This window comes from Cyprinodon tularosa, unplaced genomic scaffold (assembly GCF_016077235.1).
Source record: "Cyprinodon tularosa strain WSP-4 unplaced genomic scaffold, ASM1607723v1 ctg421, whole genome shotgun sequence".
NCBI classification, from domain to species: Eukaryota; Metazoa; Chordata; class Actinopteri; order Cyprinodontiformes; family Cyprinodontidae; genus Cyprinodon; species Cyprinodon tularosa.
The window spans coordinates 404,243-429,183 of NW_024039143.1; the positions used below are offsets into that span (position 1 = coordinate 404,243).

The window sequence follows — 24,941 nt, forward strand, 5'->3', positions numbered from 1 at the left end:
TCTTATTTGAAGTGCAACTTATCTAATTATCTTATTTTAAGAGTAAAAATCCTCATTCCATTGGCAAATTATCTAATTTACCTACTCAAATTAAGGGCGAATACACTTAATTTAAGAAATTTGTACTTATTTCTAGCTCAGTTTTGCAGTGATGCTGATATTTAACCAGAAATTTGGGTGGTGAGACGCCTGTTGGGAATTTTTTTAATTTTTTAAAAGGTAGGGATGTAATAAAATATTCAATTCAGGATTAATTGTTGCTTAGGGCCCTGTCACACCTTGCCGATTTATCCAGCTTATGCCAGAATCTCCTTAAACGCTGTCATACACTGAATTTTTTTTTTTTTTTTTCAGTTTACGGCGTATGCATAGAGTATTCACTGCAAAAACCATCTAAAAATGAGAAAAAATGCCTTAAATTAAGTTTATATACCATTAATTTGAGTAAGTTAATAGGATAATTTGCCAATGGAATGAGTATTTTTAGTCTTAAAATAAGATAATTGGATAATATGCACTTGAAATAAGACAATGCAATTGTATGTAAATTGTCTTGTTCCATTGGCAAAGTGTCTCAATTACCTCCTCAATTCAAGAAAAAATGACTTATGTAGATTTCAATTTTTTGCAGTGTTTATAACGAGTCCAGAACTTATGTTCAACGACTGCCTGACTTATGCATAATGCTGCGTAATGCCTATGAAATGATGCAAAAGGTAACAAAGTATTTATACTTACTTTTATCCTGGATTGAATAGTGATTTATTAAAGTCAATCATATAATCAGGACACCATCTTGAGATCTTTTTGTAGAGCTAAACTCTCCTGGCACATGAAGTCAACCATCCGCTCCATATGGAATGCCTGAAATACAGCAACATGTAACGTACCATGTATGATATATACGTGGGACAAGTGTTAGAATAATTGAAAGATGCCAAATAAATCTCTGCTTTCGATGGCGTGAAACTGCCGGGCCTCATTCATCATTTTCTAGTTGCTGCTACTGTTTCTATTTTTTCAATCCTAATGCAAAAATGATCCAGAAGTGAGTAAAGATTTCCCTAAATTAAGCATATTTACCCTTAATTTGACCATTTGAGTATTTTTACTCTTAAAATAATAAGATAATCAGATGAAATACCCTTTAAATAAGACGATGCAACAGATTTTTCTTATTTTAAATGTAAATCGTCTTGTTCCATTGGCAAAGTTTCTCACTTAACTCCTCAATTCAAGACAAAATACACTTATTTTGAGAACACAGCAAGCTAGAAATAAGTATCCATCCATCCATTATCTGACACGCTTGTCCCGAGTGGGGTTGCGATAGGTCGCCTATCTTCAACAGAGGCAAGGGACACCCTGGACAGGTCGCCAGTCCATCGCAGGGCAACAGAGAGACAAACAGGACAAACAACTATTCACGTACACACTCACACCTAAGGACAATCTAGAGAAGCCAATCAACCTAACAGTCATGTTTTTGGACTGTGGGAGGAAGCTGGAGTACCCAGAGAGAACCCACGCATGCTCAGGGAGAACATGGAAACTCCATGCAGAAAGACCCCAGGCCGGGAATTGAACCCAGAACCTTCTTGCTGCAAGGCAAAAGTGCTGCACACTGCACCACTGAGCAGCCCGATGGACGCTGTTACTTAGAAATAAGTAACATTTTCTTAAATTAAGCATATTTACAATTAATCTAAGTAGGTAAATTATATAGTTTGATATTTGAATTTTTATTTCTACTCTTAAAATAAGATAATTAGACAATATGCACTTGAAATAAGAAAATGCAATTGTTTTTTTCTTATTTTAAATGTAAATTGTCGTGTTCCACTGGCACTTTTTTTGTCAATTCCAGGAAAAATTCACTTATTTTAAGAAAAAAAAAAAAAAGACTTATTTAGATTTTATTTTTTTGCAGTGAGCAGACCTGAAAGTCACATCAGTCCTCCACTTTCACTTCCACACTGCAAAAAATATAAATCTCAATAAGTTATTTTTTCTTAAAATAAGTGTGTTTTTCCTTGATTTGAGGAGATAAGTAAGACACTTTGCCAATGGAACAAGACAATTTCCTTTTAAAATAAGAAAAAAATATTTTATCGTCTTATTTCAAGTAAATATTATCTAACTATCTTATTTTAAGAGTGAAAATACTCATTCCATTGGCAAATCATCTTATTTACCTGCTCAAATTAAGGCTAAATATACTTAATTTAAGCCATTTTTTACTTATTTCTGGATTGTTTTTGCAGTGCACATAAACAAAACATGCTTCTTTAACATGCACTGCAAAAATGATCTAGAAATAAGTAAAAACTTCTTAAATTAAGTGTATTTCCCCTTAATTTCAGTAGGTAAATGAAATAGTTTGCCAATGGAATTAGTATTTTTACTCTTAAAATAAGATAATTAGATAACATGCACTTGAAATAGGACAATGCGATTGTGTTTTCTTATTTGAAGTGTAAATTGTCTTGTTCCATTGGCAAAATGTCTCTTTTATCTCCTCAATTCAAGAACAAATGCACTTATTTTAAGAAAAAATTACTTTTCTAGATTTCGATTTTTTCCAGTGTGGAGGCTCTGTGCTTTCCAGCTTGTTTACTCATAACCAGTCCTATCTATGCAGAATCGACATTCTGCGTATATGTTTCCAGGAAGCATGTTTACATGTTTAGATTGGAGAAAAATGTCAGACTTTAAATCTCCAGCAGAATCAGCAGCTGGAATTTATCTGCTTCTTTCTCTCTCTCCAAATTTCCCTTTGCACCAGCTTGGCTAATCCATCTCCCTGCTCTGTGGAAGACAAGGGGCAGACAAGATGAATGGGGGTTTGTGCAGACCCGAAGCCCCCTCCCCCCCTTAACCACCCACTATCAGCGCTTTTAACTCTCTTTTTATCTTCCCCTCTTCCGCCATGCTCTCTCCTACAATCCGGTCTTTGCATAAGGGCTCCTTGTGCTTTGATACAGTGAAGAGATGCTTAGCAACCTTTTGAGATGACGAGGTAGAACGAGGTGTGGGGATATAAGAAAGCAGGAGAGGCTATCCTCTTAAGGACCGCTGCAGTTTATCTTTGGAGTGCTGTTATATCTTCCTCTTAGCCACACTCTCATGGGACTCCAATAAGTGTGCAGGAAGCTTAGAGAAAGAGTTTATCCAAGCAGGTGGAGGCTTGGCAATCAGAGGAGAATGACCTGTAGAGGAGGAGAATCTGAAGGAGGTCGACAGCGAAAGCACTGACAGAAAACACGACGCTGAGAGCAGTCAGCAAGAGAAAGGATGATGTGGATGGGGAAATGACAGGGGGGCTCCGTGGAGTGTCAGCCCGCTGCCAGGAACGGGCGGCAATCAGTGCCGCTGTGGAAGGAAACACAAAACAGCGTCTCTACGGTCCTAAGGGAGAGAAACTCCTGTGGGAGGAAAACGCAAATTAAAGTTTTGTTTTCACCTTGTTGATGCACATACACTGCAAAAAATGTAAATCTAAGTCAGTCAATTTTTCCTAAATTAAGTGCATTTTTAGAATTAAGCACTGCAAAAAATGTAAATCTAAGTCATTTTTTCTTAAATTAAGTGCATTTTTTAAATTAAGCACTGCAAAAAATGTAAATCTAAGTCATTTTTTCTTAAATTAAGTGCATTTTTTAAAGTAAGCACTGCAAAAAATGTAAATCTGTCATTTTTTCTTAAATTAAGTGCATTTTTTAAATTAAGCACTGCAAAAAATGTAAATCTAAGTCATTTTTTCTTAAATTAAGTGCATTTTTTAAATTAAGCACTGCAAAAATGTAAATCTAAGTCATTTTTTCTTAAATTAAGTGCATTTTTTGAATTAAGCACTGCAAAAAATGTAAATCTAAGTCATTTTTTCTTAAATTAAGTGCATTTTTTAAATTAAGCACTGCAAAAAATGTAAATCTAAGTCATTTTTTCTTAAATTAAGTGCATTTTTTAAATTAAGCACTGCAAAAATGTAAATCTAAGTCATTTTTTCTTAAATTAAGTGCATTTTTTGAATTAAGCACTGCAAAAAATGTAAATCTAAGTCATTTTTTCTTAAATTAAGTGCATTTTTTAAATTAAGCACTGCAAAAATTGTAAATCTAAGTCATTTTTTCTTAAAATAAGTGCATTTTTTAGTGACTTGGTGAGGTAAGTGAGACTCTTTGCCAATGAAACAACACAATTCACGTTTAAAATAAGAAAATAAATATTGTATTGTGTCATTTCAAGTGCAATTTATCTAATTATTTTATTTTAAGAGTAAAAATACTCTAATCATCTTATTTACCTACTCAATTTAAGGATAAATACACTAAATTTAAGACATTTTTTACCCATTTCTAGATCGTTTTTTGTAGTGTGGCCAATGGGATAACATAATCTACAATATGAAATAAGAAATAAAACAACTGGAGTCTCTTATTAACTGCAATAAATCTGATTATATTATTTTAAGGCTAAACATACTCATTCACTGCAAAAACAATCTAGCAATAAGTGAAAATGTCTTAAATTGAGTGTATTCACCCTTAATTTGAGTAGGTAAATGAGATAGTTTGCCAATGGAATGAGTATTTTTACTCTTAAAATAAGATAATTAGATTATATGCACTTGAAATAAGACAATGTAATTGTGTTTTCTTATTTTAAGTGTAAATTGTCTTGTTCCATTGGCAAAATGTCTCTTTTATCTCCTCAATCCAAGAACTAATGCACTTATTTTAAGAAAAATTACTTAGCTAGATTTTTTTTTTCCAGTGTTCCATTGGCAGATCATCTTATTTAGCCACTCAAATTAAGGATAAATACACTTATTTTAAGATATTTATTTACACACTGCAAAAACCATCTAGAAATAAGTCAAAATGTCTTAAATTAAATGTATCTACCCTTAATTGGAGTAGGTAAATAAGATTTATTGCCAATGGAATGAGGATATTTACTCTTAAAATAAGATAATTAGATAATATGCACTTGAAATAAGACAATGAATTTTTTTCTTTCTTATTTTAAATGTGAATTGTCTTGTTCCATTGGCAGAGTGTCTCACTTACCCCCTAAAATCAAGAAAAAATGACTTATGTAGATTTTGATTTTTTCCAGTGCAAATTTGAAGATCGTTTTTTTGCAGTGTACAGCCGCCACTTAAAGTGTTCAACCCCCCCTCCCTAAATCAGGCGTTTATGCCAAGCACCTTTCCTACCAAGTATAGCATTTTTTGCAGTTCTGACCCGCTAAAAAAATGTGATTAACTCCGTTAAATGTAAGTAAGCAAAGGCACACTGGAAAAATTATCTGGAAATAAGTAAAATGTATTAAATTAAATGTATTTTCCCTTAATTTGAGTAGGTTAATGAGAAGGTTTGCCAATAGAATTAGTATTTTTACTCTTAAAATAAAATAATTCGATAATATGCACTTAAAATAAGAAAACACAATTACATTGTCTTATTTCAAGTGTAAATTGTCTTGTTCCACTGGCAAAAAAATTACTGATCTAGATTTCGATTTTTTCCTGTGCATGGCCGCGGGAAGTGGGGTTTAGTGACGGAAAGGAGATTTTTTTTTAAGTATTAAAAATGCTTTTCATGTATTTGGCTTTTAATGAAATTAATTTGAGGCCTAATCAACACAATTTCACGGAAGTTACGTTGTCATGGCAACTTCAAGCAAGCTTGTGGTCGTGGAGTAAAGAGGTATCCCGCTGGCGGCAGCAGAGTACACTGGAAAAAATGGAAATCTAGATAAGTCATTTTTTCTTAAAATAAGTGCATTTGTTCTTGGATTGAGGAGGTAAATTAGACATTTTACCGATGGAACAAGACCATATACACTTAAAATAAGAAAACACAACTGCATTGTCTTATTTCAAGTGCATTTTATCCAATTATCTTATTCTAAGAGTAAATATTCTCATTCCAATCGCAAACTATCTCATTTAACTACTTAAATTAAGGGTAAATACACTTAATTGAAGAAATGTTTTCTTATTTCTAGATCGTTTTCCCAGTGTAGTAAATGTACGTAGTCTAATGACAGAAACGACGAGGAAATATGGCACAGAAACGCATATGAGAGACTTTCTCTCCACGACCTCAGAGCGCACCAGAACATTTGGACAGCTGTAACTATGGCAACCTGCCTGTACATCAAAGTAACTTCCATATCTATCTGTTCAGTTTAACGTAACCATAGTATTTTAGAGTGTTATTTTGATTATGTGTTTTCAATGTTTAAATGGTATAATAATATAATTGTGGTTTTCACAAAAGGATTTTGGAGATAATAGAGTCTCGTGTGACTTAAACGCAGTGACTCAGGTTCCTGCCAGCTGACAAAATCTAGGCTGTTATAGTGTTAGAGTCAAGTTAAATTAATAGCACATATATTCACTGGAAAAACTATCTAAAAATAAGTAAGAAATATCGTAAATTAAGTGTATTTACCCGTAATTTGAGTAGGTAAATTAAATGATTTGCCAATGTAATGAGGTATTTTTACTCTTTAATTAAGATATTTAGATAAAATGCACTTGAAATAAGACAATGCAATTAAGTTTTCTTACTTGTAAGTGTAATTATCTTGTTCCATTGGCAAAATGTACAAATACTCTTATTTTTAAGAAAAATTACTTATCTAGATTTAGATTTTTTCCAGTGTTCACCTGAGAACTGATGATGTCTATGTGCTACACTGAAAATGATATGACAATAAAGTAGTGAATCTCATTTTATTTATTTTTATTGTATAAGGCTCAATTTCACGGCAACCCCTGTTCAAAATTACTTCACTGGAAAAAACTGAAATCTAGATAAGTCATTTTTTCTTAAAATAAGTGCATTTGTTCTTGAATTGAGGAGGTAAAAGAGACATCTTGCCAATGGAACAAGACAATTTACACTTAAAGTAAAAAAAAACACTTTTTAAGTATTTTAAGAGTAAAAATGCTCATTCCATTGGCTAACTATGTCATTTACCTACTCAAATTAAGGGTAAATACACTTAATTTAACACATTTTTACTTATTCTAGATTGTTTTTCAAGTGGCGGCCCTTGGCAAGGGTCACTTAACCTATTATAAAATCTGGTTACCCTGCATGTTGTAGAGTGAATTTTGTTCTATTATTAAGCACATATTTTGTACATAGAAATAAAAATAAAAAATGCAAACCAAAGATTAATAAAGGAAAAACTAAAAAGGTTTTAAGGATAAATTTGATTTTTTTTTTTCAGCTTTTTTGTCAAAGTTGTTGCTTTTTTTTTCCAAATTTAGTTTATTTATTTATTTTTTGACATAGACAAGTTGTATTCCTCTCACACACTGCTTTAAAAGGCTATTTTTTTTTTTTAGGGTTTTTAGACTTACAGAACTCTAAGGTGCAGATAATTTACCAGTACACTGGAAAAAATGGAAATCTAGATAAGTCATTTTTTTCCTAAAATAAGTGCATTCTTTCTTGAATTGAGGAGGTAAGTGAGACACTTTGCCAATGGAACACCACAATTTACATTCAAAAGAAGAAAAATACAATTTAATTGTCTTATATCAAGTGTATATTATCTGATTACCTTATTTTAACTGTAAAAATCCCAATTCTATTGGCAAATCGTCTTATTTACCTATTCAAATTAAGGGGAAATATACTTAATTTAAGATATTTTGACTTATTTCTAGATCGTTTTTGCAGTGTAAAAAACACTTTGATGCTGCTAAATAATTCCAGCCTCGTTTTCAATTTTTTTTTTCAAAAAGTTGTTGTTCCTGAAGAGAAGAAAAGCATGAGAACAGTGACGGCGCTGCAATCAGATAACTGACAGACAAAAGCTATTTGATGAACAAAGTGCAGCACTTAGCAGCTAAATAGTCAGAGATTTCCCACAGGAGCCGCTGCAGAGTTTAGAGGAGGGTGATTATTGGCCTCTCCTGTAGCGAGTGGCCACAGATACCACTCTGAGTGATTAATGCTGCTGCCCCACTCTGAGTGGGTTTGTAATTGACCGTAAACATGTTCCCCAAGACTGTTTTCCGCAAGGATCGTTTATTCTGCTGCTCACTGTTCTCTGTGCTGCCCCCAGCTGGTCAAAATGTAGAATAATACCGTTTTATTGACCGCTTCCTGAAACGGAGTTTGAATTGATCCCAGTTAGTTTGCAGACTTCACAGAAACTTCTGGAAAATCCAATTAAGAATCATTTCAGGGTCCCACAGTGACTTCAAAGTCGTTTAATGCAGAATAAGTTCATTTAAAACGGACTGTTTTCTCTTTTCTTTTATGTCCTAGTTCCACTTCAACCCAGCTCAGTCCATCCTGGTGATGGAGGGAGAGGATCTGGAGAACATGAACACAGCTGTGAGGAAGGTTTCCTACATAAACTCTCGCCAGTTCCCCACACCCGGCATCCGCCACCTGCAGATCTCCACCTCTGTCCAGTAAGTGCGCCACCAACCTGCACTAAGTTATTTGTTTTCCCTCCTTCATTATTTCAACTCCCATTCAACTTCCTCTGCCTCCCTGTAAGCTTTAATTCAATTCTATTCAGTTTATTTCTATAGCTCCAATTCACATCATGTCATCTCAGGTCACTTTCCAGTTCACCAGATCATCCAGTCAGATTGATTCAAAGTTTTCTATCTAAGGAAAACCAGCTGATTGCATCGACTCATTGACTCTTCAGCAATCCCTCACACTAAGCATGCTTGTAGCGACAGTGGAGAGGAAAAACTCCCTTTGAACAGGAAGAAACCTCCAGCAGAACCAGGCTCAGTGTGAGCGGCCATCTGCTGAGGCCCACTGGGGTTCAAGGAGACAGAAGCAGGCATAGAAAAAGAAGCATAGATACAAAAGGCAACTGTCAACCAGCTCCACAGGCGGCCCCGTCCAGGAAACACACAGCCAGGCAGAGGAGCTCCGAGCCAGCTCCCATGTCAGAGGATGAAGAGAGCACATCCAGTTAGTCACAGTCAGAGAAACAGGACTACACTGGAAAACAGGCCAAGCTCCAACATCTAGAAACAAAGGTGTTGATGGCAGCAGCACAGCTGATATTTCTCTCCAGGATGGAGTCACAGCCAAACAGGAACAGACCAGATGAAGCTACTATGAGAAAAAGCAGAGAGAGCAGAACGTTAGAGATTGAACTAACAGATTCTGCAGAGTGGGAGAATAGAGATAGAATGAAGCAGAATGATGAAAAAGGGGTCCCTATGTCCTCCAGCAGTCTAAGCCTATAGCAGCAGAACTATAGAGATAGCTCAGGATAACCTGAGCCACCCTAACTATAAGCTTTATCAAAAAGGAAAGTTTTAAGCCTAGCCTTAAAAGTAGACAGGGTGTCTGCCTCACGGACTAAAACTGGTAGTTGGTTCCACAGTAGAGGAGCCTGATAACTAAAAGATCTGCCTCCCATTCTACTTTTAGAAATTCTAGGAACCACTAGTAAACCTGCCGATTGAGAGCGAAGTGCTCTGTTAGGAACATCAGGAACAATCAGATCTCTGATATCAGATGGAGCGTGGCCATTTAAGGCTTTTTATGTGAGAACACTGCAAAAAAAGTCAATCTCAATAAGTATTTATTTCTTAAAATAAGTGTATTTTTTCTTGAATTAAGGAGGTAAGTGAGACACTTTGCCAATGGAACAAGAAAATGTATATTTAAAATAGGATAAAAAAATTATATTGTCTCATTTCGAGTGCATATTATCTAATTATCTTATTTTAAGAGTAAAAATACTCATTCTATTGGCAAATCATCTTATTTACCTTCTCAAATTAAGGGTAAATACACTCAATTTAAGACATTTTTTACTCATTTTAAGATTGCTTTTGCAGTGAAGGAGGATTTTAAATTCTATTCTGGATTTAACAGGAAGCCAATGAAGAGAAGCCAGGATAGGAGAGATATGATCTCTCTTTTTCATTAGAACTCTGGCTGCAGCATTTTGGATCAGCTGAAGGCTTTTAACTACAGTTTGTGGACTTCCTGATAGTAAAGAATTACAATAGTCCAGCCTTGAAGTAATAAATGCATGGACTAGTTTCTCAGCATCACCCCTGGACAGGAGAATATTTGCAATATTCTGCAGATGAAATAAGGAAATGATTTATTATCTGAAATCACTTTAATCCCATACAGATGAAGTGACTGGCTAATCAGCTTATTTTTCAAAGACTCTATAACTTCTGTTTCGTCTGCATTCAGTTAAGTTGGCTGGTATTGTTTCCCTGCGGCTCTCCTCGGAAATGTTATTCCACCTCAACACTTCTGTTAGGTGTAACTGCAACACAGAAGACAACTCGGCCTGACTAATACAATTCCCTTTACACACATCGATTTCCACACGTCTCTCTCTCTCTCTCTCTCTCTCTCCCAGTCCTGTCCCCTCGCTGCCGTTTCTTCGGCTGTCACTTCTTGTTAACACACTGAGACGACTCCGCTGCCACCGGGGGCTAGTTTTAACATTCCCGTGTCATGTATTAATAATTCCGGATGGGTTTAGCTGGGAGACTTGGGTAAAGAAATATGCCAAAAAAGAAAAAAAAACAGAAAGTGAATCTGCATGTGTGAGGGAGGGAGAGAATGAGCAAGTGGCTTGTAATACAGTCTCCCTCAGCGGGTTACTATTAAAATTCATGATTGTTTTAAATATATGTAGACCCCTGCAGCACAGCCATGGGTTTCCTTCTCTCCTCCTTCCTGTCAGGTGCTCGGCATGAAAATGGGCTGAAGAACGTCGGCTAGCGCGTGTGTGTGCTGCACAGGTGGCCGGCCATAAACCTATTGAAGCTGAGGGCATTGCATAACATAAATAAGCTTGCATCATTGCTAAATTTTCTTCAAATGGAGTTTTTTTTTTTTTTGCAGCTTCTTGACAGAGTTGCAATGGCTCTTCACACGTGTAAACAAATAAAAATTTGAAAATTGGCTTCACGCCACAAGATTTTTAGCACCTCCAGTAAAAGCCTTTCTGGTCAGAATTGTTGTTGTTTTTTTTCGTTTAGAAGTAAACAGAGATGCTAAATATTTTTTGCAAATTGAACAGGTTTCTTGCTGATATTCCATAATTGTAGATAAGAAGTCATAACTTGTACTTTACTTTAAAAAAAATCCTTTTAAAACTGCAGCTAAATTCATGTTTAATCACTTTAAGGACAAAAAAAATCAACCAGGCTAATTTGAACCCATTTTTATCCCCTTTATGTAACAGTTATGGGGCTAGGCAGCTAACTGCGATATCAGAAAACAGTTCGTTAAGGAGCCTGAGGTGTGAATGAAAACTCAAGCAAACTGTTTTAGTTGGTGTTTCGTGCAAGTGTATTATTGTTTTCAGTGACGTGCGGTGAGGTTCATAGCTGGTGAGGCACTGACGTCATCAGAATCAGATTTGCAAATAGATGCATAGTTGACAGCAGTTTACAGGTTATGTTTCACTTCTGCATCCTTACACATACAAACTGTAGCTCACAAAACACACATTTCCTTAAAAAACAAAACAAAATAAATGTTATTACTGTCTTACCTTTACTTATAAATGAATAGAAGTCCTCCTTATCTTCCTTCAGTTTTAAAAGTCTCTCTGTCTCAATGGAGATCACTGCCAGGGAAGAAAGCCTTCCTTGATCCGTCCTGTTCCTGCCTTATGTTTTCAGTCTCTTGAGCACCCCCTGCCATGAGGCAAGAGAACTGCCTGCCTCACCTCGAACTTGTTCTCTGCCGTTTATAATCGCTCATTACACGAAACACGTTACACAAACACAGTTGGTGACAAAAAGCTCTGTACATTATATACATAAGCCAAATTATTAGAAATAAGTTCACATATTACATTTGTTTAAACTATTTTATTGACGCCGTACAGCAACATGCTCTCTCCGCTTTGCAGCCAGCGCAGAGCCAGGGGTTGCGCAATCCAAGGTGAGGCAGAGCTCGCTGCTGCCTCACCGGCATCGCTTCCAAGCATTTGAATGGGAAAATAAGAAAATTCAGCGATTTTGAACAAATAAAAATCGAAATTGGTGAAGCTACATGAAAAATGAATATTTTTTAGTACAAACCACCGGATGAATATAACAATTTAAATTACTTTATGATTATATATTTTCTTTCTTTCCATGATGGCTGGTGAGGCACTGCCTCACCTGCCTCCCCTGACCGCACGTCACTGATTGTTTTTCCTTGTAAACAGGGAAAAAATAAGGGGCAGAAAAAATTCAATTCAATTCAGTTTATTTATATAGCGCCAAATTCACAACACATGTCATCTCAAGGCACTTTACAGTTCAACCAGATCAAATTGATACAAAGTTTTCTATCTAAGGAAAACCAGTTGATTGCATTGACTCATTGACTCAAATACAATCCCCCACACTAAGCATGCTTGTAGCGACAGTGGAGAGGAAAAACTCCCTTTTAACAGGAAGAAACCTCCAGCAGAACCAGGCTCAGTGTGAGCGGCCATCTGCCGAGGCCGACTGGGGTTCAAGGAGACAGAAGCAGAGATACAAAAAGCAGCTGTAAAAGGCGGCCCCGTCCAGGAAACACACAGCCAGGCAGACGAGCTCCAAGGCAGCTCCCATGCCAGAGGACGAAGAAAGCACATCCACTCAGTCACGGTCAGAGAAACAGGACCACACTGGAAAACAGGCCGATCTCCAACATCTATAAACAAGGGTGTTGATAGAAGCAGCACAGCTGATGTTTCTTTCCAGGATGACGTCACAGCCAAACAGGAACAGACGAGGCAAAGCTACTCTGAGGAAAAGCAGAGAGAGCAGAAGGTTAGAGATTGAACTAACAGATTCTGCAGAATAGGAGAACAGAGAGAGAATGAAGCAGAATGATGAAAAAAAAACAATAAACAAACAAAACAATTACAAATAAACCAATTAAAGAGTCTTAGGGGTCTTGTACTTTTTTAGCTCGCCATCAGTTGTTCAGGATCTGATGCATCATATATAAAAAGAAAACCAACCTAAAAGGCCAGAAAACCCATTAAGTGTTTTAACAAACAACACAAATGCAACAAACAAAGTAATTACAACTATCAAATATCTAATAATTAAACATTTCAATCAGGTTAAATTAACCATAATTTAAATACACAAAAAGAATAATCATTTCAAACTAGTCAATTAAGGTTAAACTTGAAAAGTTGAAATCAAAGTTAACTTTCAAAATATCAAATAGAATAAATTAACTCAAATACTCAAGCAGTGTGAGGAAAAGAAATTAAATAAACTGTGCAATATCAATTTAAATGTAAATGTAGCTACATGATCCTATTTTAATACATTTCGTTTCACAAATTGCCACCATACCAGCAGTTTAGTTACCTTAAAGCAGGGAGTGGGGCGCACCCAACAGCGATCAGCTGTGACAGCCCAGGCACAACAGCAACTCATCTAACAAAACAATGCTTCAATGAGCAATCAAGCAGCAATCGCATACCAATCCGATACTGCTATGCTACGAACAAACTCACCAAGAGAGCAAATCAGTAGTTTCAGAGATTTGGATTATTTCCCGGGTGAAAGGTTCAGCAGGATGCCAACAGCCAGCCACAATCACAGTGGAACAGGTGATGTAGTTTAACCTGGCTGGAGGCGGGGCTTTAAATAAGTTGAGGAGTTTGGGCAAAACAGGAAGTGGGCCCGCAAAAATAAAAGTCTTGATTGATTGACTAATTGCGGGTTACATTTATTTTTCTTAAAATGTTTCCCTAAAGAATTTTACTTTTGTAAATGTACGTGTAGTTGGTCGTAGCATTAGCAACATTAGCAGTTAGCTACGAACATTTCTTACATGCCTAAAAAGCTACACCAGCAGCAAGACTCACTCACTGCCTGTAAACGAGCCCCTGATTGGTGGAATCAACTCCTTTGTTGGAATGGAGGGTAATGATAATGTAATGTATCGTCCAGTCACCCAAGGTGTCGTCCAGCGCCGTCTCCTGAGACCCTCCTGGAGGCGGGAGGCCCCGACGGCGCGCTTTGGAGCAGGGGCGGGCGCACGTCACCAGAGGTACCTTCAGTTGGCGTGCTGGGTCCCAGACTAGGGTTGATCGGGCGGCCCCCAGAGGGGGAAGGGGAGACTGGATGCTGAAGCTTCCGCTCCCACCTCTGCTGCCCCGGGCAGGCAGGACATTGGGAAGCCCTTCCAGCCACTTCTGTTGCAATTTACACATTTTCCCATCTCTAGCTTTTTCTCCACCTCAAGCTTTTCCGAACATACTGCTTTAAGATTAACCGGAAGCAGTTCTGCGTAAATATATCTCAATATGATATATATGACAAAATTGTTTTTATGAAAGTATTTTTTTGTTTGTTTTTTTAATGAAACATTTTAAATTGTTCTGATCTGATTGTTCCTTATGTTCCTAACAGAGCACTTCGCTCTCAATCTGCAGGTTTACTAGTGGTTCCTAGAATTTCTAAAAGTAGAATGGGAGGCAGATCTTTTAGTTCTCAGGCTCCTCTCCTGTGGAACCAACTACCAGTTTTAGTCCTTGAGGCAGACACCCTGTCTACTTTTAAGGCTAGGCTTAAAACTTTCCTTTTTGATAAAGCTTCTAGTTAGAGTGGCTCAGGTTATCCTGATCTATCTCTATAGTTCTGCTGCTATAGGCTTAGACTTCTGGAGGACATAGGGACCCCTTTTTCATCATTCTGCTTCATTCTATCTCTATTCTCCCACTCTGCAGAATCTGTTAGTTCAATCTCTAACGTTCTGCTCTCTCTGCTTTTTCTCATAGTAGCTTCATCTGGTCTGTTCCTGTTTGGCTGTGACTCCATCCTGGAGAGAAATATCAGCTGTGCTGCTGCCATCAACACCTTTGTTTCTAGATGATGGAGATCGGCCTGTTTTCCAGTGTAGTCCTGTTTCTCTGAATGTGACTAACTGGATGTGCTCTCTTCATCCTCTGACATGGGAGCTGGCTGGGAGCTCGTCTGCCTGGCTGTGTGTTTCCTCGATAATCACATTTAATGAGTTTTCATGCTAATTAAGTCAATAAATACTAATTTATTGACTTATAATGATTTTTAATGACCTTCGTCTTTCATGGGGCCCCAAATTTCTGGTGCCCCCCCTGTCGCTGCTTCTTATAAAGCTTTTACCAGCCTGTTATTTTTTTTGGTTTCTTTTGAACAGCTGATCAGGGCATAAAACTGAAACTTGACTTTTCGCTGCCCTGCAGCGTCTTGTCATTCCTTGAGGTGCAGGTGAGATCCATGTCAGACTGTCAGACGTGGCGTTATTCTCTCCACTGCTTGGCTGTGTTAAAACCACTTTCAGAAATCTGAAAATTGGGACATTTTACATGAAGAATTTTAGCCTGAGGGTTCAATTTATTTCATTTTTTCTTTAATCCGAGTGTCTAAATTCTGAGTGATCAAATAAAAAAAGAAGCTTTGATGTTTTTCCTTTTTTTTCTTCAACTTCTTATATCCAAACATTAAAAAAATCAAAAGATGAGATGAGGAAACATACGGGGATGTATGGCATGGATTTTTGTATAGCAGCATTAGTTTACATCAGAATGTAGGTGGTAAGAAAAGGCAGATAATGCCTTGCAGCATAAACTGTTCATCCAAGGTTTCCGATTCCAGGAGAGAAGACATTTTATCCTTCCTGTTGCTGTGGGCAGAAGAAAGCTCTGATGTCCCTCCCACCGCCTCATGTTGGTGTGTTTGAAAGGCCTTTGGTGAAATGTAAAAACACAAAAATCCGGCGTGTTTGTTGAGCTCCCAGTGTTTACGCCCCGCCGTAGCAACATCACCGGCTCCAGGATCAATCCCTGCCGCTCCCATTCTCATTTTAATAGCTCCTGTTTTTTTCATTTGAAAGATGTGACACCTGCGGTCTTCAGCCGGTGCAGCAGTCAAGCTTTGCATCACATACATGTGTGAATGTGTGTGTGAGGCCTCGTGTAATGATCACTGCTAATCCTGAGCAGCGGATATGTTTCCTCCTATTAAACGTTGTTGATGAAAGCTGTGTTCAGGAGGCGGCGTTGAAAACAGGAACGATGCTGCAGGTCTGAGTCTGCTGCTCTAGAACCAGCATGTCAGACACCCTGAAGAGCTGCAGTCAGTCGGGGATGTTTGTTTTTATTTATTTTCTTTTGTAAACTATCAGAGGTTTGATCAGAGGCTTATTTATACCCCTAATAAAAATAATATTGACACACTAACACAGATTCGTAGCTTTTGGAGAATGTTTGATCTGTTGTAGCAAAAAACAAACAAACAAAAAAATAACAATGCAGAAATGTCTAAAGTCAGAGGTGGTTAAAGGAATAGTACACCCAAAACATGATTAGCCTTCATTTTCTACTCACCCCCATGCTGAACAACACTCTGGAGTACTTTTTTGATATCTCAAATGCATCTGGAGATCTGGGAGGCTTCTTGCTGTCTGCTGACATTCAAATAATGGAGGTCTATGGCGCCCGAAAATTTACTCGAAACAAAGTCACTTAGAATGTTTTTAGAGCATAAACAGTAGTGTATAGGATTTCCTTAAAGCGCGTTCACGAGTCTACGGAAACCGCGGCAGACCAAACCAGATGAAAGTGCGCATTCAGCTCGGCAAAGAACTCATGCTCTTCCTCAACACTGAAGTCCTCAGACATTTTTCTTTCGTTGTTTCTTTCTTTGCACAGGTAAACAGCACATTTCTTCTTCTACGCTTGCATTATCGGCAGAGCAGACGCTGAATGCGCACTTTCGTCTGGTTTGGTCTGCCGCGGTTTCCGTAGCGTCGTGAACGCGCTTTCAGGAAATCCTATACACTACTGTTTATGCTCTAAAAACATTCTAAATGACTTCGTTTCGAGTAAATTCTGGATGCTACCCACTCAGGACACTTGGAATACATTGGACGACCAGTATGGAGGAATATTGACACGTTTTTTGTGGACTTTTATGGACCTTGCTGCCTCGGGCGCCATAGACCTCCATTATTTGAATGTCAGCAGACAGCAAGAAGCCTCCCAGATCTCCAGATGCATTTGAGATATCAAAAAAGTACTCCAGAGTGTTGTTCAGCATGGGGGTGAGTAGAAAATGAAGGCTAATCATGTTTTGGGTGTACTATTCCTTTAAAGTAGCCAAAAATAAATTAAGAGAAGCGCTACTTAATTTTGTTTTAACTAAATAAACGTACAAAGTAGTCATCCAAGAATTTACTCAAATAAGAGGAAGAAAGTACCTGCACTGGAAAAACGATCTAGAAATAAGTAAAAATTTCTCAAATTATGTGTATTTACGCTTATTTTGAGTAGGTAAATGAGATGATTTCCCAAATGAATTAGTATTATAAAATAATGTATAAAATGCACTTAAAATAAGACAATGCAATTGTGTTTTCTTATTTTAAATGTAAATTGTCTTGTTCCATTGGTAAAATGTTTCTCTTACCTCCTCAATCCAGGAACAAATGCAGCTATTTTAAGAAAAAAAGGACTTATCTAGATTTAGATTTTTTCAGGTGTACCTGGGTGGTCTCTGGGATCTATGACTCCACGCTTGATGCCAGGAGTGTTTGCTTTGATCTCTTAATTTTCTGCCTTTGTTGGATTTTCAGTTTTTCAGTTCAGTTTTGTAAAAACTTTAACCGATGAAAACAGTTTGTAGATGGGAAATAATCCACTGAAGGGTTTTAGTAACCTTAACCCTACTGTGGGTGAACTGTGTTTTATTTATTTTTTTCCCCTCAAAATATAAATATTATGGAGTCATTATAACCGGCCTGTTGTTTTCTTTTCCTCACCTGTTCACCCCCCCCTCTCCATGGCCCAGGTGTTTCGGTGAAGACACGTGCATCACCATCCCCAGCATCGAGGCCGTGGTGATGGTGCTGCAGCCCAGTGAGCCCAGGATCACCATCACCGGGGTGGAGAGACTCAGCCAGTCGGCCTCAGACTTCAGAACGGCGGGGGGGGTTTCTCTGTTCCAGGACCTCCACATCGTCAGCACGGTCACCAGGGCAGACGCCGCCCCCCATCACACAGGTAGGACCGTCCCACACATGAGCTGGCTGGGAAATAACTGATGAAGTTCTTAAAGTCGTAGGGAAATTATATTTAAATGTAAAATCATTCTGGCTTAAACATGTATATAAATGTTCTCTTATGCTGACCATACTGTCCAAAAAGTTAGAAAATTTCTATTTAAAAAGAAAAAATCCTGTCAGTTAGTTCTACGTCAGCCTGAACACCTAAATTCAGCCAATCATATATCAACGGTCATCTGTCAATCAAGTTTTTTCGGTCATAGCATCTTGATTCATGTGTCGCAGCTAATATACGCAACGGTTGAAATCAGAATCCTTTCCTCTCCCATTGAGTTGCGTCCCAGTGTTCACGGGGATGGACGTCTGTGTCTTCAGCAGGCGTAGAGCTAACAGAACTGGCAGCGTTGCGAGGCAAGGGCTCAAACATGTACGGCTGGAAGGCTTCTACACCAAACCAAGCTTCTGCCGCCCTGGCGTCCTCTTCCACAACATCTTGGTCCCCGCTTTCCTCCTCTAAATAAAAAATGGATGACGGAGGAGACTCATCCACGACCTCCGACACTAAACTCTCCTCCTCTTGCATGTTTCCGCTGTCCATAGCGTTCCTTGACAGCGTCGTTTCTAAGTCACCAATTTAGTGCTACTTGGTCCCAATGGAATTTCCCATTGGGACCAAGTAGCACTAAGATGCTAACTGGTTAGCAAGATGCTTCCCACAAACCGGCCACAACCAAACTTGGTTGCGAACCTTCCGCCACAATAATCTTGATCAACGACCAATCACATTCACCTTATTCACTCGTGTAAAGTCGGGCACCACTCGGGAGAATTTGGAAATGTAACGGTTAGAATGGTCGCTTCCCTACGACTTTAATAATGAATATAAGACAATGAAATACAAATTTTTAGGCCATCAGGTTCAGCTAGTTGTGGATCCCTTCAATCAGTCAAAGAAAATGATGTCCAGTTAAAATCCCAACATGGAATAAATCCTGTCCTTTCCTTTGACTGCGGGATTTGGCATAATACAGAGCTGTGGTTGGTAGAAAGCACCACAAAGAGGATACTTGAGATAAAAAGAAGCTTAGAGAGCAGCGAAGCACCAAAGGAACAAAGAAAAATTGACCTCTAATGGCAAAGCAGAATTTTACGAGAAAAGACAGAAGTTATGTAGTATAGAGCATTAAAGATGGTGACTTCAGAATTATTTAAATGAGGCATGAAGGAGACATTAAAGGGTATTTGTGAGAAACGGAGGGAAATGACTTGAAAGATTAGGTAGAAGACAAACCGATCATAAACAGTCCAAACATGACAAAAAGCTGCAGAAACATGGTTCATCTTAAGTCATTAAGGTCTTAAAAGAAAACAAAATCTACCTGCAATGATACTTAACTGTAATTCCAATAAACTGCCCTTTCCCCGTCGTCCATCTTTTCTATTCTTCGGTTCGCTGCTAATCTCTGCTTCCCAGCTGCAGTTTCCATTTCGCTTTCAGAAAGACTTCATTTAACTCCCTGAAAGCAATGCCACTTTCCTTCACACATTACATACAATAGAAGGATAAAACTTCCCTCCCGCTTTGGCTTATCTGTCCCTAATTGACTGCCAGCGGCAGGGCTGCACGCCGAGGCGGTCCTCCTTTTTTTGTGTGTCTCTGATTGTTGCACCGAACTGGAGCTGCTGGTATTTAACTGTCGCACTCGTTTACAATCGGTCATGGCGGAGTAACGGAAACGGTCCTCAGGCAGGTATACAGGCCTCATCCAGCATTAGGAGATCTGCAGTCGCTGAATTGGAGGGACTGATACCTGCAGACCAAACAGGCTGGACTGTGCTGCAGGTGAATGAATCGCTGCTGCTTCCAGCGGGAAGAGTTGTTTATCGGTGCAGACACAGAGGAGCATCTTTTTAGTTTCTGATTCTCTCAAGTTCGTATCTGGAGGTCACTTTCTCTGCATTTTATGTAAGTTTAAACTTTTGTGTCTCTTAGAGCTATTATAGTGGGACTTTCAAGGCAGTTTCTCCTACTGTGGGTGTGCTTATAAAAAGAAGCGTTTCAAGGTACAAATTAAGAGCCTTTTAAAGCATTATTTTCTTTTTTTCACATTTTTTATAAAAATAAAAATAAAAAAATAGGCTTTTATGTACTTACACTATATTGCCAAAAGTATTTGCTCACCTGCCTTGACTCACATATGAGCTTAAGTGACATCCCGTTCCTAATCCATAGGGTTCAATATGACGTCGGTCCACCCTTTGCAGCTAGAACAGCTTCAACTCTTCTGGGAAGGCTGTCCACAAGGTTTAGGAGTGTGTTTATGGGAATTTTTGACCATTCTTCCAGAAGCGCATTTGTGAGGTCGCACACTGATGTTGGACGAGAAGGCCTGGCTCTCAGTCTCCGCTCTAATTCATCCCAAAGGTGTTCTATCGGGTTGAGGTCAGGACTCTGTGCAGGCCAGTCAAGTTCATCCACACCAGACTCTGTCATCCATGTCTTTATGGACCTTGCTTTGTGCACTGGTGCACAGTCATGTTGGAAGAGGAAGGGGCCAGCTCCAAACTGTTCCCACAAAGTTGGGAGCATGGAATTGTCCAAAATGTCTTGGTATGCTGAAGCATTCAGAGTTCCTTTCACTGGAACTAAGGGGCCAAGCCCAGCTCCTGAAAAACAACCTCACACCATAATCCCCCCTCCACCAAACTTTACACTTGGCACAATGCAGTCAGACAAGTACCGTTCTCCTGGCAACCGCCAAACCCAGACCCGTCCATCAGATTGCCAGATGGAGAAGCGCGATTCGTCACTCCAGAGAACGCGTCTCCACTGCTCTAGAGTCCAGTGGCGGCGTGCTTTACACCACCGCATCCGACGCTTTGCATTGCACTTGGTGATGTATGGCTTGGATGCAGCTGCTCGACCATGGAAACCCATTCCATGAAGCTCTCTGCGCACTGTTCTTGAGCTAATCTGAAGGCCACATGAAGTTTGGAGGTCTGTAGTGATTGACTCTGCAGAAAGTTGGCGACCTCTTCGCACTATGCGCGTCAGCATCCGCTGACCCCGCTCCGTCAGTTTACGTGGCCTACCACTTCGTGGCTGAGTTGCTGTCGTTCCCAAACACTTCCATTTTCTTATAATACAGCTGACAGTTGACTGTGGAATATTTAGGAGCGAGGAAATTTCACGACTGGATTTGTTGCACAGGTGGCATCCTATCACAGTTCCACGCTGGAATTCACTGAGCTCCTGAGAGCGACCCATTCTTTCACAAATGTTTGTAAAAACAGTCTGCATGCCTAGGTGCTTGAATTTATACACCTGTGGCCATGGAAGTGATTGGAACACCTGATTCCAATAATTTGGATGGGTGAGCAAATACTTTTGGCAATATAGTGTATTTCATCAAAGCTACAAAAAAAACACACATTCACTTATACACTGCAAAAACGATCTAGAAATAAGTAAAAATTTCTTAAATTAAGTGTATTCACCCTTAATTTGAGTTGGTAAATGAGATAGTTTGCCAATGGAATGAGTAATTTTACTCCTAAAATAAGATAATTAGATAATATGCACTTGAAATAAGACAATGAAATTGTGTTTTCTTATATTAAGTGTAAATTGTCTTGTTCCATTGGCAAAATGTTTGTTTTACCTCCTCAATTCAAGAACAAATGCACTTATTTTAAGAAAAAATGACTTATCTAGATTTTGATTTTTTGCAGTGTAAGGTCTATTGTTTTCAAACTAACTGAGCTACGGGCAATGGTTAAAGTTATAGTGTCCGGGGGCCTCATTTATAAAGCTAAGCACATCACAGACTTCCACATGAAGGTTGGTTATTAAGGTTATAAAAAAAAAAGGAATTTGGGGTCACATTTGTTTGACACATATAATTATTTTTATAAAAAAAAAAAAAAAAACCTGTGTTGGCCTGCTGCAGAGGTCACGGATTAGTGGACCGCAGTCCGGATCCAGACCTGATTTAAAAAATCTATAAATTACCGCATGTTGTCTGACGACAGTGTCTAATTTCACTTGCACTGCTTCTCCTGTTAATACGGTAAAGCCCTGGGGAGCGTCCGGCTCCAGGCTACGTGATCCAAATGAGCCAATGAGCTGTCAGTCTGGGTTGCTGCTGCTGCTAGTTTTAGACACAGCAGGCAAACCTGTGGCAAGCCGGGCGATGGGAAAGAAGGAGAAGACCATGAGAAAAAGAGAGCAGAGAAAGTGTGGACTGCTGGAAGAACTGCGGTGAACTGGTGAAAGAAAAGTGAAATGGCGTGCTCAAAGATGACCCTGCACATTTAGAGGATGTTTGGCTCAACCTGCTGCTGTGAAGCAGGATTCTCCACCATGAACAGAATCAACAATAAATCTGGATCCAGGCTCAAAATGAGCTCCTTGATATGTGCTTGAGAATGGCTTAGTCTCCGGTTAAACCCAGGTTTAAAGCCTTGCAGGGCAGCCTAAAGCCCACTGCCAACATTAAGACAGAAAAAAGAAAGAAAATAACAAATGGTCATTTCAGGTGTTTGATAAAATATGTGAATCAGGAAATTGTCTATATACCAAATTGAACGATTTTTGTTCTCTACTTCAAAAACAATTCAGATTTTAAAATGTGATTTTTTTTTTTTATTAGATTTTACGGCACTAGTGGCTAATTTTTTTGACAGTAGGCTGACAGGAAAGGAGGAATGAGAGACATGCGGCAAAGGACCACAGGTCGGATTCAAACCCGGACCCGGGTCGGCTGCATTGAGGACTAAGGCCTCTGTACATGGGTCGTGTGCACTAACCACTGCGCCACCTGTATCCCCCCTATTTTTATTTTATTTTTCAATATATTTTTATTTAAAAGTTAAATGTATAACATGGATGCATAAACACCTCATTTTATTTCAGTGTTAAATTCTGTTTAAAGTAACAGATTAAAATTAAAAATGTCTCCGGATGTTTACTTGTTGATGATTTTCTTTACTCTGACCCGCTGATTTTTAATGTTATCCCTGACATAGGTCATCAAATTAGTGTCAGTTTAGTCTGTCATAGTATGCCTGTAGTGTTTCTAAATGTCCAGTATCAGTGTCAGTATTCAGTGACACAATATCAATATACACTCACCGGCCACCGGCCGCTCGTTAACACTTAATTTCTAAGCAGCCAATCACATGGCGGCAACTCAGTGCATTTAGGCATGTAGACATGGTCAAGACAATCTCCTGCAGTTCAAAGCGAGCATCAGTATGGGGAAGAAAGGTGATTTGAGTGACTTTGAACGTGGCATGATTGTTGGTGCCAGAAGGGCTGGTCTGAGTATTTCAGAAACTGCTGATCTACTGGGATTTTCACGCACAACCATCTCTAGGGTTTACAGAGAATGGTCCGAAAAAGAAAAAACATCCAGTGAGCGGCAGTTCTGTGGGCGGAAATGCCTTGTTGATGCCAGAGGTCAGAGGAGAATGGCCAGACTGGTTGGAGCTGATAGAAGGGCAACAGTGACTCAAATAACCACCCGTTACAACCAAGGTGGGCAGAAGAGCATCTCTGAACGCACAGTACGTGGAACTTTGAGGCAGATGGGCTACAGCAGCAGAAGACCACACCGGGTGCCACTCCTTTCAGCTAAGAACAGGAAACTGAGGCTACAATTTGCACAAGCTCATCGAAGTTGGACAATAGAAGATTGGAAAAACGTTACCTGGTCTGATGAGTCTCGATTTCTGCTGCGACATTCGGATGGTAGGGGCAGAATTTGGCGTCTACAACATGAAAGCATGGATCCATCCTGCCTTGTATCAACGGTTCAGGCTGGTGGTGGTGGTGTCATGGTGTGGGGAATATTTTCTTGGCACTCTTTGGGCCCCTTGGTACCAATTGAGCATCGTTGCAACGCCACAGCCTACCTGAGTATTGTTGCTGACCATGTCCATCCCTTTATGACCACAATGTACCCAACTTCTGATGGCTACTTTCAGCAGGATAATGCGCCATGTCATAAAGCTGGAATCATCTCAGACTGGTTTCTTGAACATGACAATGAGTTCACTGTACTCAAATGGCCTCCACAGTCACCAGATCTCAATCCAATAGAGCATCTTTGGGATGTGGTGGAACGGGAGATTCGCATCATGGATGTGCAGCCGACAAATCTGCGGCAACTGTGTGATGCCATCATGTCAATATGGACCAAACTCCCTGAGGAATGCTTCCAGCACCTTGTTGAATCTATGCTACCAAGAATTGAGGCAGTTCTGAAGGCAAAAGGGGGTCCAACCCGTTACTAGCATGGGGTACCTAATAAAGTGGCCGGTGAGTGTAGTTTGCCAGTGTGTTAAAACGCTTCATGCCGCCACTTGAAGCCATCACTAGTAAAACTTGTAGATGCACCACTCAAAGATTTGCACAAGGGCTAAATATCAATGCAAACTTAATGCATTTTTTTTTTATGAAAAGCTTCAAATATATAATTTCATCCTCTTTATAGACATGTATGAACTAAAAAGTTCATTGAACTCAGTGACATTCTGTAAAGCAAATTGAAAAGCAGACATTACAAACTGAACTGGCTTGAGTTGAACTAACCATGATGGATTCTCCTGATTGCATTGTTCGAGCAAACTGTAGAGGTTTTTCCGTTGCGACAGGCAGACAACTTTTTGATTCCTTGAATTGACAGATTGTACAGATGCAGCTCATGAAAGAAGCGTCTGCTCATCCACGTCTCAGGAGGTGCCGCGAAATGTTTGGCTTTCTCTGAAGGTTTGTTTGGTGAGACAGGTGATGTGAAAAGGTGCCGTGGGGCTTCATGAATGAGCGAACACACCATGAATATGAAAAACACCTGCTGAAATATTTACCCAAGACAGATTTCCACCAACAGGGAGGAGAATCCTTCA

General features: G+C 39.1%; 1 protein-coding gene across 1 annotated transcript in view; it reads left to right on the forward strand.

Moving 5' to 3' along the window:
- The window catches only part of LOC119792566 (calsyntenin-2-like), a 366,929-nt gene that overhangs the window by 314,217 nt on the left and 27,771 nt on the right, over positions 1-24,941 (forward strand). The window contains exons 11-12 of the mRNA XM_038299271.1: positions 8,301-8,449; positions 17,819-18,030. Of these exons, the coding sequence (XP_038155199.1) occupies positions 8,301-8,449; positions 17,819-18,030 (361 nt within the window). The remainder of the gene's footprint in view (positions 1-8,300; positions 8,450-17,818; positions 18,031-24,941) is intronic.